At 40.9% G+C, this 20,246-nt stretch overlaps 1 protein-coding gene across 1 annotated transcript in view; it reads left to right on the forward strand.

The window, feature by feature from the left end:
* The first annotated feature begins 2,496 nt into the window (after nt 1-2,496).
* The window catches only part of MAPK11 (mitogen-activated protein kinase 11), a 31,109-nt gene continuing 13,359 nt past the window's right edge, over nt 2,497-20,246 (forward strand). The window contains exons 1-6 of the mRNA XM_083859662.1: nt 2,497-2,689; nt 15,599-15,728; nt 16,662-16,720; nt 17,656-17,767; nt 19,991-20,020; nt 20,155-20,202. Of these exons, the coding sequence (XP_083715788.1) occupies nt 2,577-2,689; nt 15,599-15,728; nt 16,662-16,720; nt 17,656-17,767; nt 19,991-20,020; nt 20,155-20,202 (492 nt within the window). The 5' untranslated portion in view covers nt 2,497-2,576. The remainder of the gene's footprint in view (nt 2,690-15,598; nt 15,729-16,661; nt 16,721-17,655; nt 17,768-19,990; nt 20,021-20,154; nt 20,203-20,246) is intronic.

Raw genomic sequence — 20,246 nt, forward strand, 5'->3', positions numbered from 1 at the left:
TGATCCCACACCACAAACGGCCTGGGTGTCTCTGTCCTGCTGCAGCACATGGGCATCCCTCCCAGTCCTGGTGCCAAATGTGGATGAAGTGAGTCCTGCTGCCCACTGGCCTCCAGCCATCAGCACTTGACTTGGTGAGGAGCTGTCACACAGGAGGCTGTCAGGGCAAGGTGGGGAGGAGTGTGCAGTGTCCACATCAGTTTCATGGACTCTCCTTGTCCAAGGGAGTCTCAGCACAGCTCCAGGCTCAGTTTTATGTGACAGTATTTTTTGTATAGAAATCTTCTCTTTTATTTTTTTATTATTTCTTGTATAGAAGACCTTATCTTTTCTTCATGCCTTCACACCTCCTGCAAAACTGCAATTAAAAGAGAAAAATCCAGCTGACAAGGGAGCTCTCTCTTCCTCTGCCTCTTCCTCTTCCTTCACAGAGCTGGCAAAGATGGATGAGCTGATTCTGCCATGGGAAAGGCAGCTGTCAGAGCTTGCTTTATGGGAGGCTTCTGGAGGCCTGTAACCTACCTGGCTCTAAGGCAACTCAAATACGCTGTCCTTGTGTGTCGATGTTTTCCATTATCTCCCTCATTACACACTGTAGAGACCATACACGTAGTATCCAATAAAACAAGGATATCAAGCACAATCTCAGAGTTATGATTGCAATACAAATAACTGACAGAAACTCACAGAAGACATAAAATTGAGACCAACTGTAAATATTTATCAATATTAACCAATAATATTAAAAATTAAATCCTGTGGAAATAGCATCATTAAAAGCTTGGGCAGACATGGACAGATACAACTTCCAAAAATCATGGCTGCAGTTAGAAAGAAATAATGTAATGCACCAAAACTCCTCTAGGGACAAAGTACAATAAAAGTTAGCAGGTAAGAGTATTTGTTCCATTTTAGCAATGGAAAACATTTGGGGCCACCTACTTTAGGGGCAAGTAAGATGGGGTGGCAGTAACAGAAATATTTCTTCTTGGCTTGGGGTAGTGTCACTGCACTGTTATTCAATTTTTAAAACTCCATATGGTGATGCTAAGGAAAATAAGATAAATTAATGTATTGTTGGATTTTTTTACACTTTCCACTTCCTTCAAGCACTATGCCCTCAGCATAGAAATTCAAGTGGGGCCAAGGAGCAGTCTGAAGAGAACTGGAGAGGTCTACTGCACTAGAGCAAGTAGAAGTGAGAACTAGACTATTGCTTTAGGAGCACTTAGTACACTTGAGTGGATGGCTGCAGATAAATAGCTATAGTAGTACTACTCACATATTTTTTTACTTGAAATGCACCCAGCAAATGCCAAATTGCTGCTGCTGTTCACTTGAACAGTCCTAGTATGGAAGTCCTGTCATGCAACACAGGCTGAGGTTTCAGAGCTGGAACTTGAACCATACAGTGTTTGGAGCATCTGTAACACTTGTCTTCTTCTCATCATGCACAGAACTATTCAAGCATACGTGTTCTCTACACTCACAGTTATGTCCTAGCACAAACTGAGCAGCTATTTGTCAAAGTGAACAGCAATCCATGGTATATGAGGGTTCTGAAAAGCAAGGATTTATATCCCATGGTGTTCAAAAGGCAGGTGTAAAGCAATCTCACTGCATGTGTGCAAACAGGCTATGTACAAGTTACTTACAGGTGCTCAAAGAAGCGTAAGAAGCCATGGAAGGAAACAATATATAAAGAAATATACTGGTAACATTGCAGTAGTGCTGCAATGATTTCAGAGGTCACTGAGATGTTGTATAAGGTACATTTTGGAGAGAAGAAAACACACAGTAAAGAAGTCAAAGAACCTTGAACTGATGCAGGAATTTTGGACTTCTAAAGTTTTCAAGATTATCTGTTATCTTGAGGGCTCGAGTCTTCCTTGATGAAAAGGAAGAGGACCCAGATGATTGTATGCGGGAGTGAATGCGGTAAGGGGAAGTTCTCGGCACCAGAGGACTCGGAGAAAATCCCGGACCTGCCGGGGCTCCATCAGTGATCGGGGCCGCACGGACGATACCCCGGCGCGGGGTCACCGCCGCTGCGGCTGCAGCTCGAGCGGGGGAAGGAGGAGCCCGGCGGGCCCGGGGGAACTTCAGGTGGCCGTGGCAAAGTAAGAAAGGTGTCAGCGAGGCTTTAGAAAGCCTGAGAGACACCGGGGGAAGGGCGGGATGACCGGCTCCGTCACCGCCGCCCCCGTGGGGAGCGGAATCGGTGCCGCGGGCCCTTCCCGCACACTCGGGCAGCGGCGGCCGATGCGGCGAGGCCCCGCTCCGGGGCGGTCCGGCCGCGATGCTCCGGGGCGGGATCGGCGCTTCGCCACACCCCGCCACCTCCCGGGCGGCCCTGGGGAAGACACTGGGAGCCGCCCCGGGGCCCTGGGCCACTCGGCCGAGCCCCCCGAGCCCCCGCCCGGGCTCCCCTGGCCCTGGCCGCCGCCCCCACCCCCGCGGCCTCCGCCTTCCCCTCCCCTTCCCCCCGCGGTCCCTCCTCCCGCCGGCGCCGGCCGTGCCCGCCTGGGCTGAGGGGCGGCTCCGCTGCTGCCGCTGCCGGCGGCGGCTCCGTGAAAATGTCCGAGCGCGGCGGCTTCTACCGGCAGGAGCTGAACAAGACGGTGTGGGAGGTGCCCCAGCGCTACCAGAACCTCACGCCCGTCGGCTCCGGCGCCTACGGTTCGGTCTGGTGGGTGCGGGGCCGGGGGCCGGCAGGTGCAGCCGGCGGGGCCGGACAATGCGGGGCGGGCGGGAGCCCCGAGCCGTGCCGGGGGTCGGGAGCGGGGGGCGGGGGCGGGGGGGCTGCCCCGGGGCGGGGCCGTGTCCGCGGGCACCGTGTGACCCCCGGAGCTCCGGCCGGCGGCCCCTGGGGCCGGGCATGCGGCGCCGTCACCCGGGCAACCGGGGCAGCCCCGCCGCCCTCCCGCCGCTGCCCCCCGGGCTCCGGGAGCCGGGCCGCTCCCCGGGGCCGCCCCCGGGCCGGCAGCGCCCAGTGACCGCCCGCCGCGGGGCATCGCCCCTCAGCCCGGAATCCTGCACAGTCACGGCGGTCCCGAGCGGGGGGCGCGGGGAAGGGCGGGGGAAGGACTGTCCGAGCGGGGCCCGGGGGGCTCCCCGCCGCCCTTCCAGCCGGGGCTGTAGCGGGGCATCCCCAGGCCCGGGGGCCGCGCCGGGGCAGGGCTCTGCCCGCCCGGACAATGGGAGCGGCCCCAGCGGGGCGGGCTGGGCGGGGGGACGGGGATGCTCTCCCGGCGCCTTCGGGGCATCGCAGATCAGGACAGATTGCCGCCCAAGGGCTTCGGCGTCTTAAGGGCTTAGAAGGGTTTGCCACATGTTGTCATGAAACGTTTCTCTTTCTTCGATAATTCCTACGTCAGGCTTGCGCTTTCGGGAACTCCCATTGCAGGCTAGGCTGTTACTTTAGTATTTGATGCACACTTTACTGCGCTTATAAAAGCTTTGAATCAATTTTTGGAAATAATAGAGGCGTTTAAGGGGATTTTGAGAAGGAGTCGTGTTTCTTTTGTAAGCTGGGTGAGTGGAATGATGTAAAACAATCCATAATGGGCCTTTAAACACAAGTACTACTTTAAATAAAAAATTAAAAAAATTCTCTAGAACTTTGCTTTTTGCCATGCTCTAAACTCGTGCAGTAGTTCTCACTTTTTCTCCACAGTCAGATACCATAGAACATTTATGGAGTTTTGTATTGGTTACTTCATTCTCTAGCTCTGTGAAATGTCCAAGTTTACACATAAACTAGGAATATACATTAAAAAGCCCTCCAACTATCAGCAGAAACACTTGAGACTGGTGTGAGGTATCTTTGAATTCTTCTCTTTTTTTATTATTTCTAATTTATGCTTGCACCAGGGAGGTCTGGGCAAATACCACGTGAGTGTGATACCTGCCATTGGAGTTAGTATGTGATCATCTCTTGGGAATAGTTCCACAACGACTTCATTTATTTACACTATAAAAATCTTAGTTTGTGAAATAAAAGAGGAGAAAGTAAACTAAGTGCTGGATGGATATACAGTAGCAGAGTAGCTACTTTTGTGTTCCAATTGAAACTGCATTTCTGGTTACTTTCCCAATTTATGCTGACATAGTTTTGAGGGAAAGACCTACTTTACTGAATTTTGTAATGAGATGTCAAGGCTTTTCAGAAATTGCAAAGGAAGTGAAAACATGTCGTGGTTCACTTGCAGCACAGCTGGTGCTTTGGGTTTTGAAACTGCACAGCCAAGGAAATCCTAGTAATTTTTATCAATTGCAAAGCCTAGGAACTGAGATGTAAAATGGAGACTGGAAGATGCTATGAGAAAGGTTTACTCTAAAATAGATATTTAAAGATAGAATATAGCAATAAAACATTGCTCTATATTAATAGCCTTGTTAACATCAATGAAGTATAAACCCAAACAGAAGCTTGAATGTGAGGAAAAGGTATGCATCTCTCTGAGAAAAGCCATCTATTTTTAGTGTCTATTGAAATTGATTTTTTTCTGTCTGTGTGCATGTGCTTTACCCAGGAGACCTAAGAGATGCAACCATTCCCTTGAGTAATATGCTGTATTGCTTCTGTGAATAGTTGTACTCCTATTCAGTAAAATATCTAAAAACGTATTCAAGTCTTACAGAAACTACTGGAATTAAACAAATCTTAAGTGCTTTGATGAATAGAAGCCAAGGTCCTGAACTCCAAATGCAGGCTTTGAAATGAGAACAGAGTTGTAACAAATCTTTTCTACCTCAGTGAAACTGTTCTCTAGGCCTACCCTTTTCATTTTTTACAGTAAATTTTTGGTCATAGCCCGTAGACTTGGGTAACTGAATGGATAACTGGTAAAAGGAAACATACTGTAAATACTTGCATTTAAGCATCTTTCTCTGGCAGCTCAAAACCAACAGAGCAGTTTGTGTCAGGAGGCTGTGTTTTGGCCCAGTGTATTGACATTTCACGTGTCCGGTAGAATTCATGTTTGAGTTAGTGGCAGATGCATCAAATATGCAATGGCAATAGGCATTACTGGTTTAAAAAGATTCACTTTTAGAGAGATATCTGTACCAAGCACAATGCTTTCCTATTTGTTTTTTGTTGTTTTGGGGGTTTTTTGTTTGTATTTTTTTTCTTTGGTTTTTATTTAGATGTGGAATAGGTAGAAACACCAAATCTTTCTTTATATAAAGATCTCTACCGCACTTCTCACTTTTTAAATGACGTATCACAAAGCACATTTGGTTTTGGAAATCATCCAGACTCAGCTGCACTGCCAAGCAGAGTTGCACCTTAGCATCTATGTGAATCACAGAGAGAACTGTGAGGTCTTTTCCTCAAGTAGTTAATCCTTGCAGTACTTTTTGTGTTACTCTTGTACTTTAGCTCTGTGCAAGGCTTTCTTTTACCTGAACTTTTTCCTATGGCCAATCAAGCTTGTGTATGTTCTGTCATTTGCCACTGTCAGATCTGATTTTTTTTAAGTTTAGGAAAAATTTTAAAAGAGAGGGAGGGGGGCGTGTGTAGCTTAGTTACAAGTAAAATTATCATTGGCATTTTCAACTGTACATTTTACTTAATTTCTCTTTTTTCTAGGAGTTCGATTTTATTAGCAAGTATTAAATTTACATGCACAACTGGTTTTGTTTGGAATAGTTTTCTTTTTTGTGCTATAGCTTTGCCTGTCAAGGTGAGGGGTTTTTTATTATTAGACAATTATTTTTACTCTTTCTCAAGCCAAAATTTGGCTTAATTTAAAGTTTTCTTGAAAAAATTTGTTTCTGATGTCCAACCTTTTTAGTTGGATTTAAGTCTCACAGAAGTCAAAGAGATGGTTGACTCTTAAGGGACTAGGCACCAGACCTGTTAATTGAGAGTTTTGCAGCGTTTAAGTTATATTAAGCCATTTAGATAGGAAGCAAGATAACTTACTTTGAAGGTAGTCTGAATCTACAACCCTTTCTTTTCAGTTCTAGAGAAAAGCAACTATGTCTCAGGTCAAACTGAATTTTAAATTCTTGTTCTTTATGGTTCTACTTTTTAAAATAAGAATTCTGGCTGTGTTTGAGTGTTCAGTGTCAAAGTCCCAGTGATATTGCTTATAAATGGGGTGTTTAGTCTGGAGTGTCTGATGCTTTCCAGCTGTGTTGCCCTGGCAGTTCCACTGTGGTTTGGTACCTGACCACCTTTTCCTCTGGGAGGTGGCACTGCTACCTGCTTGAGAAAGAGCTTCATCTTTTTAAAAGACCTATTATACCACAAATTATGTAACATGCATAGATTTTTGGTTTCCTGTTCTTTGGATCTTTTTAAAGCCCATATGCCTCTTTTTATGCCAGCTTTTGTAAACTGTCTTCCAACCTATTTAGTCCTATTTTTGCCTGGGAGGGATTGACGGCATTCTGCAGCATGCTGCCTCTGATCTCTCCAACAGGTTGTTTCTCATTAGCATAATGCAGGCTCTGTGCTCTGCCTTCTTTGCAAAGAACAGACCTTGCAAGATGAAACAAACTGAGTTCAGAGTTTCTTCACAACCATAAGCTCCTGCACTGTTTTCTCAGAGGCTGTTGGCATTAATAGTACTTACATTCAATCTCTTGGTTTTAACACTATACAATGCCTAACACCAACTCAGGTGATCTAACACATTTTTAAGAAGAGGCCTGCTAAGTCAGAGTGTAATGGCACTGGCCTCAGTTCAAAAAAAGCAGGAAAGCAAAGCCTGCCTTAAGTCATTTACAACACTTCAGCATCCCTCTATCCTGTTAACTTTAAGTGCATGTTTAAGATTCATTAAGTTTTTGTCCTGTCTAGTTTTGGGTAAAAATGGGGAAAGGTGGAATAGTATTTAGGCTACAGTTTTGCTTTGAGGAAGTACAAGTGGAAAAATAGAAGCAGAAGGCTCTAATCTTGAAGTTTAACCCCTTCTTTCCTGCCATTTACCCCATTCTGTGCTTCTGGTTAGATGGTACTCACAAATGTTTTGAGGACATTACCTTGCAATACTGGAACATAACATTGCTGATACCATCCTTTTCACATTGAGGAGCTCTAAGAAGATGCTAAGACAACTCAGTAGCATGTGAGGGTTTTTAAAAGCTGGTATAAATTGACTTTAGCTGATAAAGAGAAAAATTCATTCATCCGAGATTGTACTTGATGATTTCAGGGTTTTTTTTTTTAAGTATCTGTTTAGTTAGCTGTAGTGATACTAAGTGTATGATTTCAACTGTGAGATCAGGTTACTTGGAGTTATGGTGTGTATCACTGTAGCACTGCATGATACTTTAAATAGTAAATGCTGAGATAAACTTTTAGAGTAGTGGTAACACACAATTGCTGTATGTAAATACAGCTGGAAACTGAAGAGGATATAGATCTTTACAGGCTAAATGCACAATCCCAGGCACATGTGGATTTTAGTGGACTCCCTGTGGACTTTTTTCTGATTAAGTGTTTTGTTTCCAATATAAGTACAGGGGCTGAACTTCATCTTACAAATAATTATAATTATTGGAAACTTTTCACTCAACATTGTTAAAGTACTGCTGTCCACGAACTGATAGGAGTTGTCTATTTTTGGTATGTGGCATTCAGAGGGAAAGAATTGAAGCCTTTCTTTAGTTGTGCAGATATTTACAATGGAGCCCTCTACAGATATTCAAACACTTGCTTGAAAACTGAGATGAAGGCTGATATGAGAGCCCAGTCAGAGGCAGGACACCTCTTAAAAGTCAGTATATGTAATAACAATACTTAGAAACAAGGCCTTGAAGGCAAGATTGCAACAGAGAGGAGAACTAAATAAAAGGGGTTGCGTAGTCAATATCACTAATTAGAAGGAGGATCTTTGCAGCAGTATTGCTCGAGTGAATGGATGAAAATAAGCAAAGTAAAAAAAAAAAGGTTGCAGAGTGAAAAAGACCTTCAGAGGAGCATAAAGAAATTGCCATTAGAAGAAAGACACATTGGGATTTGCAGCTACAAAGCCAAGGAAGGTCAAGAATTTAGGAATTTTTGTGAAAGACACATGAAGGAAGTTGAAAGGGTATTTCTGAGCACTGGCTGGGGAGACATCACTAGGGAGTTTGTTGAGAGTTTTGTGGAGTACTACGGTGGAATGCAGATTGCTTGTCATTCCTTTGTCTGATTTCACTCTTACTATTTTCCAGCTGTTGGAACAGTGTGGTTAACTGATTTGGGAAAGGAAAGGGAAGCAGGATAGTAATTAGTGGTGTCAAGGTCGCTGTTTTAGATGAGAATGTCTAATTACACTTTTAATGAAGGAGATGTTTGTGAAAAAGGATGAGAAAGGCTGTGAATTGCAAGGACAGAGATTTCTATGTTGGGTGTTGTCACGAAGCTTGTGGAGTAGTTTGTGAGCAGATGACATTTAAGTGTGCTTGAGGAGAGTGATAGAGGGGTTTGTAGGAAAGGTGGAGAAAAGACAAGATTAAGAAATGGGGACTTTGTATTGTGCAGTTTTTCTTTCACAGGGTGAAAAAAAATTTCTTTTTTTTTAGAGAAAGGAGAGGCATGGAATAGTAGAGGGATGAGAGGCATGAGGTGAACCAGTTGTGGCAGAAAGGCAACAAGGGTCATGGAATGGCAGCCTTCTGTGTGGCTGTAAGAATACATTAATAGAGGGTATTCTCTGCAGGTCTCCTCTGTCCTTCCTTCAGTTTATTTTTTTATGATATGTACCTTCCTGACTACATGAGGCAGCAGTGGCATAGCTGCCTCCTTTCCTGTCCTGCTGTCAGCCGTGATTACAGCTGGGGACACGGTCCCTGTCCCAAACACCTCAAAGTCTTAGGGCCTGATTGCTTGCTTCAGTACAGCTTCACAAGGAGCTGTTTGCAACTTCAGAACCTATTCATTGATTCAGACCAAAAATACAACATCTTAGTTCTGCCCATACGGCCGGGAAGGGAAAGGACATTTCAAGCCCCTACATAACCTGGGAATATAATTGCTACCATTTCATATTTTGGCTGTTGTGGAGAGAGGAAACAGGAAATGTGAAGGAGAAGTGGGGGGAGGAATAGGAAAAAGAAGGACAAAATATAAGTGAGATTTTTGTCTGTATAGGTTTGTTTAATGTTTTTGAAAGCACTGATAGTTTCCATGTTAAACTTTATATTCAGATTAACTGCAAGCATTTCTAGCTGAAGCTTCAAAGCCCACAATGTGTAACTACCTGTCAGTCTTTTTTTTTTTTTTTTTTTTTTTTTTTAATACTGAATGGAACATATTTGTCACTAGCAGTGTACTGGCTTAGTGGCAGCAGACTGATATTCTTGTTTACTTACTGACTTTGAGCTTAGTCTACATAGAATATTATTGATCCATGAGCTGGTTGCACATGCTGAAGAAGCTAACAGCTTATGACCCCAACCTGTATATTTTTCTAACAACCATGGTTTTGGATGCATCATTCCCACTGATATAAGCTGTGCTGTCTGTAGCTTCACCTAAAAAAGTGTGACTGCTCCTCTGTAAAGTTATTTAAATGTTTAAGTCACTGTGGAGGCACAGGAGACAGATCAAAAAATAAAATATGGCTTGTGGACTTAGAGGCTGGTACAGCACTTTTTGATCATGTTTCGTTGAGTGAAAACTGGTGATGTATTCACATAAACATGTGGAGAGTGATTATTTTTTAGTATTTTCAATGTCTGCTTAAAACAAAAAAAACGAACATATTTTTATATTAGTTGTAGAACAATTATGTTTACATATTAGCATATGTAAGAGATATTTTGTGTGTTTATGTTTAGATTTAGGGGTAAATTAATCTGAGATAATTAACAGTCATTGTACTAAAACCAGAACCATTGATCCTAGAGCTCAGCGTGGTGTGTTGGAATAATATCCATGTGAGGGGATGTAATTTTTACAGTACAATAACCTGTCATCATCAAGCAAGTGGGTTTTTTTTGTCTAATGAGAGAATTGTAGTTTCAGAGCTTCCCATTACACATCCTGTTTTTTCTTGCTACCATCTAATTTTTCCTTATGGTTTCCATTTGATGCACATATATGTTGTGTTGTGTGGTTTAGCAAACAAGCCTTACAGCTAGCTCTTGGGGAGTGAAAATCATGAACTTGCAAAACAGTTACAAAACATTCATAAAGAAGAAACAAATGGACCATTTCCTGGGTTTACTTTACTGCTTAACTTAAAATGGCTGTGGGTAGCTGTTTTCTTTTCTCTTGCTTCACTGCCAATAGCTGATGTGGTGCATTTGCTGGTATTAGATGGATGCTTTGTGTGGTTTTTTTCATGACTACTCCATATTTCAATAAAAAATAGTATTTTATTTAATTTAAAAATAAATAAATATTTGTATTTTAAAGAAGAAGAACATGATAGGTAAATCCCAGAAGACAAAGCTCACAAACAGACCTTGCAAATAAAAAAAAAATCCATGTTGTTCGTGTGATGACTTTCTTTCACTTACATGACATTTATGAGAGGTTTTAAAAAGGGTTGTAATTCACTGTAGTTGTAGGAACCCAAATTACATGAAATTACTTGAAAATGTCCCAAGACAGGGTTCCAGTGGTCCCTCTTTTCTATCGTACTTGGCAGTGCATGGTGCAGTAAGGGCTGCCTCCATCAGTGATGAGATTCCCTGAGTGTTGACCCTTCTTCAGTTCTTTCCCTCTCAATACCTGCTCATCTGCTGCTGTTACTTTTTTTTCTTAGAAATTTAGGATCTTAGAAATTAAGAGGACATCTGTCCACAAGGAAGTTCATGTCTCCACCAGTGGAAGGAGTCAGTGGTTACTTGAAAGAGTGCTGAGATCTGCAGATAAAAATTCAAAATTGTGAACCTGTGTTTTGAGCATGAATTGCATTTTTGGGGTTTTTCTTTCTTTTTGTTGTCTTTCTTTTAACAGTTACATGTAATGGGGATTTTTTTAATGTTTTGGAGGAATGTGACCAGTGAAGGAAAGAAACTTGTGCTGCAGTGAAAGAAACAAAAATAGAATTCTGTAACAATATGGGGAAATACCAGACCCAGTGTGACTGTCACATGTGCTGTGTCCAGCATTCTCTCCAAGTTTTGGTTTAGTGTGTCCAGCCAGTTGTCAAACTTCTGATGATGTAAAGGTAACAGCCTCACAAGCTGAGACACTGAATTATATAAAAAAAATCATAAAAGTTAGTCTTCTGGTTTTTGCACCTAACCCCAAATCAGTTGCTTAGATTGCATACACCTAAATAATTTGTACAGCTATAATGCTTGTGAAAGACCTTGTAGACAATCAAAATCTTGTGGTTATCCAGAGTGATGGGGATGGAATATTGATGGGGGTGGAATATTGTCTGACATAAGTAACCTACAGCAAATGGGAATGTTGCTGGAGACACAAGACTGGCACCACGTACAACCAGCTTTGTGTCATGCCTTCATTCTGCATCAGCTACGCCTGAGCTGGCTCCAGGAATGAAGAGAACTCATAGACTGAACACTGTATTCAAGATGAGCTTTTTCCAGGCACTGTGGGTAGTGCTGTGCCCAGCTAGGAAGCCCTCTCTGAGGCCAAAGTGTTAGGAATTTCAGGGACTGGCTGTAGTTCAAGGGGACCAGCTGATCCCGGGAAGGATTATTCCTGCATTGAATACTGGAGTTTACTAAGTAGGATACAAGTTGGCTCCATGTGTGGTTTTTAAGATCAGGCTCCTACATACAGCCCTCCAGCTGCTGAAGCAAATTTGATCCCAAAGACTAAGTAGCCACAGGTGAATAGTGTGCTTCTAGTCCCAAAATCCCAAAGGGGTCTGAGCAGACTGTGCATATAATTGGCCTGTCTTTCCAGTTTTACTGCTCTGCAACCACAGAGGATAAACTCCATGGATACTAGGGAAATTACTGTATGTACAGCCATAGTTATAAAAAAGAGCTACCAAAATCTATATCTCATCAAAAGCTATAGAGTTATCCTGAGGCTGTTAAAATCCCATGCTTCCTGCCTCTTGAGTTTTTGGACTGCAGTAGCTTCCTATGTTCAAACTTTTCTCTGACATCTTAAGAACTGGGAAAATGTGCATAGAACTAAAAGTTGATGTTTCATCTAGTGGAACTTCAATAGAATTATTAAATTTAGGAGTTGACAACATTAAAAAGGTGAGTCTAATTTAAGCAGTGATTGAAAATAACACTAAACCAAAGTCTCTAATCTGTGTGAAAATGATGCTATCCCAGCAGAGTAAGAGCTTTTTATCCTTGATCTTGAAAAGGAGAGACAGCAAAAAATGTGTCATAACTCTGATGGGTTCTGGGTCAAGAATGATCATATCTGAAAAAGCTATTGCTATGATTGTTACAAGTTATTTCTTGTTAACTAAAAGGATAGTGGTAATTCTGTTTATTTCTAAATTATGGTAGAAAGTCTGTCTGAAGTAGTGTTATTTGGCATTATGATTAAATTTTATTATATTTTGTTTCAATTATTAAATTGTTCTTATGCCAACATGTAAGTTTACTTTTTCTTTCTGAGATGGAGGTGGATGTGAGTGAGCAGGCAGCAGTGTGGCACTTAGTTGCCAGCTGCAATTAAACCATGACAAAAGGCTTCTAACCCTTTTCTTCCCTGTTAAATCAAATTAGTTAACAGTATGGGTTTGGGGAGGGTTTAAGAAGCAATTTTCAGTCATTTTAATCATGCTGGTTACAGGCCCCTAAGGAGGGATTTACAGGTGCCAAGCACAGGTGGGCCCCTAATTTTGCTGTGACTGGAACCAGAGATGTCCTTTCCAGGGGCTACTCTGAAAGCTGAGCATTCATGGAGAAATCACACAGAAAGGGAAGCAGCTAATCCTGCCACCTAAGTTTACTCAGCAGCTGATGAGCTATTCAGGGGACAAAACAGATTGTAGCTGTGATGATATAATAGCAAGACAGAGAGATCTGGTCTAAAAATGTGATCACAGAGGCAGTAGCAGAGATCATTTATGCAAGTCCTCCTTGAATTTGACAAACAAGACAGTTCAAACAACACAAAACATATTTTTGAATGCTTTACTGTGAATAACTTGAATTATGATGATGGTAAACCAGGCAAGGAAGGAGTCTGAAGGCATTAGCTCTGATTATAATTTGGTACAGTTAGTTGTATGTGGAAACACTCATTTAAACCAAGTCAGTCCCTGACCTTAGCAGCCTCAATTCATGATTTCCTGTTGGAGGTCTCAGGACTCAACTTTGTACTCCCTCTCCCTTCTCTCTCCTTATGTGATTTTGTCTTGGGTCTAAAAAGCTGCTGTCATAAGAATTACTGAAGCTAAAAAGACTGTGCTTTGTACCATCTGAAAGCTTTGCAGCCTTGAGTCATACAGAGGATAAAAAGCAATTCATCTTAAAGATAAGTGTTTTTAAACCACTGAAACTCACATTTGAACTTAGAATTAGAAGGAGAGTGATGTTTATCGTGATAATGGGATTTAAAATCTGATTCTTCCTAGGCTTGTATAACGTGTACAGTATTTCACAAACTGATACAAGCATGAGTGGGAAGGCTTGTGAATTACCAGGAAAGCTGAGATGTTAAGCAAACTGCTGTTTTGAGCAATGTTATTTATTTACCTGGATAAACATTTCCTTTCCCCCCAAAACTGGAAAGACTATAGACAGTGTGTATTTGTGAGACTTGCCAGTGTTCTTCAGTGGCTTTGTTGCCCATGACTAAAAACAGGGCAATTACATCTAATCTTTGCTATATTAGAAGCTAAGCACTGGCTTCCTTTTTATTTCTTTAGATTTATTTGTGCAACCTTCATGTTGTCCTTGTGGCTGGTCATGTGGAATTTAAGATATTTTTGTTGCCAGTTCTTCTCACACTGTTCTGCTGCTCCATGTAATTAAGGCACACAGCATCCTCATATCCTGAATAACTCTGTCCCTGCCCTACTGTTGGAACAAGCTTCTCTGTTGTATCCTTTCCATCCACTCATCAGAGTGGTACCAGTCTTTTCCTTCTTCCTATGCATTCTTTCTTCTCCTCTGGAAATGCCCTTTCTGTGGTGCTCAGCAAAACCACAGCACTCTACACCTTTAAAACTTGCCAGAAGATCAGCTTCTGTGACGCTTGCAAAAAACTAGCGAAGTAATCTGCTTATCTATGTCATTTATCTCATGAGTGACTCCCTCCTTCCACAGAGCCTGCAGGAAACTTGTTGATTAAGTCTATTGCTTCTGTTCTGTCTTTATGAGATTCTGGAGGGGTTAGTTCTAGGACAATCACCTTTCAGATGCCACTGTTCTTCCTGCGTGTTTATTGATTGTATCCTTTGTTTCTTCTGATTAGAAGCACCACCTTGTCTTGCAGATAGAGGCTTTGCTCCTCACTTGGCTCTTCATGACTTTAGCATAGCACCAAATATGTGTCAGAGTCCACCTGTTTGGAGCTGATTGTATGCCCAGTGTATTAGTTTGGAAGCTACTCCAGGCACCAGCAATGGTTTTTTGTCTCTAGCAGGTGCATTCTACAACAATTTGTGGGAGTGTTTTAAACACTGTGCAGGAGAAGTTAATAACATTTGATGTGACTGCTGGCTGTTGACATAATACTCCACGCATTTTTCATGTTGTTTAATTTTTGAGTTTGTAACTCAAAAAAAGTTCTGTAAGATCCATGTGTGGGAAGGCTCTTGTTAGTGCTCTCTAGCAAGTACACAGTGTTATCCACTCTTTAAACTGAAAATTTCCAGGTATTTTAATTGAACACAATTACTTAATAGGTAAGAGTAACAACGGGAAAAAAAATTCTTTTCGTCTTAAGAGGAGATAACAAACAGAATCCTTTCATAATTGTACAATGTAGTGTCATGAAGTAATACAGGGATCATTTTTATCCCTATGCTACATATCAGACATCATTTATTTGTGGCTTGTGCTTCTCATGTCTTTCTAATGCTCAAAAAAGAGCATTATCTCCCTTGCTTGCAAATATTGACTTGTATATTTAATGTCCTTTTCAGCAGAGCACCTCCATCTGTGGGACATTAAACACATGCTGTGGATATGTGGGCTGGAGTATAAGACGTGTCCATTCTTCACTTGTTGGGAAAGGCATGGCCATGGTTATGTCAGCATCCTAGCTTGATACCAGTTTGGGAACATTATTGTCCATCAAGCTGATGGCTACATAATAATTAATGCTCACAGATACAAAGGCAGTGTTCCTCCAATTATTAAGGGTTCCAATTTGCTCAGTAAGAACAAATTTCACTTTGAATCCCCATATTCCCTACAAGCCTTGCCTTGGAGCTGGAGGCTGGAGCTGCAGGAATGGAGCTAATTGTCTGGTTACTTCTCCTGCCATTTGGGGAATGGGTTGCCTGGGGATAAGCCCTGAACAGTACCATAAGCATTAGTAATTTGCTAGATGGAAAACAAGGGGTCTGTGTTCAAATACTTGGGAGTTACTGCTGACTAGCTCCCTGGTTGCAGCCCCTGAGTAGAAGGTGAAAGAGGGTAATGGAAGGGGTGAGAGCCCTCAGGAGAGTGTAAGTTCCTTCAGTGAACTGGTTGAGAGCTTTGCTGTAGAACATGCCATCAATGTGGACTTTTTCTTTCCCTCTTCCAGCTCAGCTTATGATACCAAAACAAGACAGAAGGTGGCAGTGAAAAAGCTTTCAAGACCTTTTCAATCACTTATCCATGCCCGGAGGACCTACCGAGAGCTTCGGTTGCTTAAGCACATGAAGCATGAGAACGTAAGTGGAGAGTGAGTTCTTCCCTTTGGTTTTCCATTACAAAAGTTTACAACATAGGCATAATTTCAGTTAGGTACAATCTTTTGCAGAAAGATGTATGCAACTGTCTAGCTACCCAAGATACCTGGACTTAGCTGCCTTAGGTGTAGTGAAGTCACTGAACTTTAGAAACTTTCAGTAACAGGCTGCATTTTTATGTTAAAAATATCTAATTGAGTCTTGAAGGTGAGGTTAATGAAGCTCAAAAAAAGTCATCCTACTCTTCTCTAATAAAGTAACAAAAGTGTTCTATTCACTACTGTTGAAACATCTTGAAACATCAGCCCAGGAAAAAAAGTAAGAACCCCACACCTCAAACCTGCTTTTTCTAAACTTGGATTCTGTTGAGAAATTAAGGGCAGATTAGTGTAGCTGCAATTGACAACAGTGTAATAGCTAAATGATAGACAGTAGACCTTCAGATCCCACATAACTGAGTACTGGTCTAAGCTTATGTGGTAAAGAGTTGATTTCAGTGGAGCATCCACTTGCTTAAAGGTAGCTTGATGATTTGAAGCCTGAATAAAATATGGTTGTTTGAAAAGTATCCCAGAGAAAGGATAAAAAAGTTAACAAAAACAGACTAAGAAAACTCATGAAACCATGTATCTTCTAAAGTATAACAATTGTATCAGGCGTAAGTCAGCTTTTCTGTAATGAGACATTACTTCTTCTACCTTAATTTTTTTTACTCTGTAATTAAAATTGTAATTAAGATGGCTGAGTTGATACTTTTATTGATCACTTACTATGTCAGTTTTCAGTATGACATGTGTGTCATATTTACGTAAGTTTCATCCCAAAAATGCTGACCACTGTCAATACAAATTACATGTTGCTTTATAGGTTTGTAAAAATAAAATGTCACTTCCTTCCCCTTTTTTCATCTGACAGGTTATAGGACTGCTAGATGTTTTTACACCTGCAACATCAATAGAAAACTTTAACGAAGTGTAAGTAAAAATTTTTAAATCATTCTGACTAGTTACTAAGTAAGTAAATACCATTCAGGTTTTAAAAAGGAAGAACATATATTTCTAAAAGACTTTCAGCCACAGTCAGCTTTGTAAAAATTGTTTGCAACTTTCCCACAAAAGAGGAGTCAGGGAGATGAACCTCATTTTTGTACTTTTCTAAATGAAAATTTAAATTATTTAAATTAGATTAAAGGTATATGGTAAATTACTTAATGCTGCATAAATGCCAATAAACTTAAAACTTTTTCAGTTAAATTGTATGTTTATAAGCTATAGATTATTTGTTATAGATGACAGAGTTCAGGAATGCAGGAAAGTATTGTTAGTTAACTGAGACAAGGTGAATTTAGGCTAGAGTCTTGGCTAACCTAAAACTAGGGATATTTTGGTGTGACTCAAACATATGATTTATGCTGATTTCCTTTTGGTTTATGTAATTGTATAAGCCCTTAAGTAAACAATTTAGCAAAAGAAATAGTAATTAACACATTTTTGTCTCCGTGGAAGTTAGTGACCAAACCCCTTTGACTCGGGGGCAAAATTACACAAATGTGAATTGGATATGATGGATGCACACTTTTGTTCCAGCACTGTATTTGAAAAAGAATCAATGTTTCTGCAAAATTTGTCAAAAAGTAAAACTTCCAGTGGGAACAGAGAGGGAAGTTACACAAAACACTCTTATTTCTACCACCCTAATATTACCCTCCGTCATCAGATATTCCAGGGCCTTTTGGGTCCTGTAGTTTTGGTGCCTCAGGCTTCCACTTCAATGTTGGGTGAGGCTTCATCTTCATCAAAAAATATTTGGATGTATCACTGCTGTAGTGTGTCATGGAGAATACTCTCCTAGAAGAATTTATGTTCTGCCATTCTTTGTTGTTTTTTTCTTCATTTCTTTATTTTCACAGATATCTTGTAACAAATTTAATGGGTGCTGACCTGAATAACATAGTGAAGTGCCAGAAGTTAACGGATGATCATATACAGTTTCTCATCTATCAGTTACTTCGAGGTCTGAAGGTACAGTCTGAGGCCAGAAATTTAAATGTTGTAGTAATGAGTCAGCAATCTAAATGTTGTAAGGACCGGTTGGTTGCAATGACCATACTTAAACACTTTTTTTTTATGTCTTAAAAGTGCGCAAATAGTAACAATCATTTCAGACATTATCAGGTAATTTTTCTAACAAGAAATAAACCCCCAAGCCTACCAATGTTTACATGCACAATACACTCAAATGCTCCTCTTGAAAATTAACTTTAGATCAGTGTCTATTTCAGTTCCTACTGCAGGACAATGACATGCTATAATGTCTCAAAAATTCTGAAGAATGTGAAATAGATGAAGAACAGTATGGAAAGTAACTCACATTTGTGCTTTGAAAGACAAAAAACACTTTGATAAACCACAGTCCTGATTTTTTTAAAGTGTCACGTGGATGAAGAGATAACCAAGTTAGCTGAGTCCTTTGGGAAATATCTGGAAGCAGAAATTTATCCCAGCAATGTACGATGCTGTACACAATCAGTTAGGATTTAATCTGCCTGTAAAGTCATTATTTTCTTTAATCATATCAGTTAAAAATTATACACTTTAATAACACAGGTGATTGGCAATGAATCTACAGCAAAATTTTCTTCCAAAAGAATCAAAACATGCATCATTTTGCTGACGTTTAACATGTAAGTGTCTATAAACAGGAGAGAATATAGGTAATGCTTCCTATTACTAGGTGCTAAGCTTTTTCTCAGACCAGTTTTTTTCCCAAGATATAAGCAAACAGAAAAGAGAGAGGACAGCAGCTTTATTAGCTAACTTAACAATAATTGATATTTTAGACATGGAAAATAAATATATGTTTGAAAGCAAGCCATGGTAAATACTGGCTGTGAAGTATACTTATTACATGATTTTCAGCAAGTCACCTTGCGCCTGAGACAGTAATTCTTATTCATGCATGCAGGTTCTGTCACTTAAGGTACAGATTTAGTGAATAAAAATTGCACAACTGAGCCCTTAATTCCTTTGTCTCATTTACCTGAGTTAATAGCTTAGTTAGGAAGATGGATTCTGGCATTAATTATCCTGCTTGTGGTTTTGAATATAAGTCTATGTTGTGTCAAAGCTAAATAATAGTAAGAATCGTGCTCTAAATGAATATTAATTTCAGAAATGCACTCAGGTGCATTTCTGGCTCTGTTTCAAAGGGGTGGGGTTGCTGGTGGCTCCTTTCTTCTGGAATTGAAATTATTGTTAAATTCTCATGTCTCATTAGTCAAAGAACATTTGATCCTGTATATGACTGCTTGGTGGCACCAGGAGGGGCTGCTGTGGTTGTCTCAGCAGAGGGCACATGGCTCCTTCTGTTGATAGCAGTATTTTGGCTTTCTGTTCATTCAGCTGCTTGCAGCTGCTGTGAGGAATATTGAGAGGTGGCCCTGCCTTCTGACAAACAGTTCCTAGGTCTGGAACATGAAGAATGCCCTTGTGTTCTCTTTGGGTTTTCCCAGTTCCTATAAGGTTTTGTGTATAATCCCTCTTCCTAAAAAAGGTGAAATCACCTCTAGAGAATAGAAGGTTTTCAAAGCCCTGCTCATGCTGGTTGATAAGATCATAAATAAATTTCCTGTTAATCCTAACTAGAGAATGATAGACAATGACAGAGTAAGGTGTTCTCATTGTTTTATTTTAAATGTTTTCTGTAAAATAGCAGAGACACGAAACAGCCACTGAAATAGCACTTTGAAAGTGGACCTGTGACTTTGATGGGACTTAGGTGGGCATTGTGGTCCCTAACTTGTCCCAGAGTGCAGCTGTGGCTGCTTTCACCCCCATCAGTGTTCACAGTATGGGAAGGTGACTTAGGTCATTTAGGAGTCAACCATGCTGCTCCCTAGGCCACTGATTCCACTAGCCACTAGCTGATCAACGTGGACATCCAAGGAAGACTGGAACAAATTCCAAATTAGCAAGAGACTTTATACAGAAAAATCACTGTGAGTGTTGCCTTTCATGGTAGACTCTAGTCCTCACGGTTAGCTTTCCAAAAATATCCAATTCTGGATAAGACAAAAGAGGGAGGTTTTAAAGTTTGACATACCTCTGATCTGAAAACATGGTATGATGTAAGTATTTCCTGTATATAAAACAGTCAGTCTCAGAAGCAAAAAATAAGACAAGTGACTTTGACCTCCCTTCACCTCTAACTTCAAATCTTACCTTTTGTTTTGTTTTGTTTCACAGTATATTCACTCAGCTGGAATCATCCATCGGGTGAGTTCAGTCTTTGAGGTAATGAAAATGAAGGGAGTGTGTCCCTCTGTGCATCAGATGTGTTACTAAGACATAGTTACAATATATTTTATAAGGCTGAAGTAGTACGTGACTAACTCTGTGTTCTGCTACAGGACCTGAAGCCCAGTAACCTAGCTGTAAATGAAGACTGTGAATTGAGGGTAGGTATCATGCTATTGTAACAGAGTGTTGTAAAAACTCTCAA

This window comes from Zosterops lateralis (genome assembly GCF_965231275.1).
Source record: "Zosterops lateralis genome assembly, chromosome: 4".
NCBI classification, from domain to species: domain Eukaryota; kingdom Metazoa; phylum Chordata; class Aves; order Passeriformes; family Zosteropidae; genus Zosterops; species Zosterops lateralis.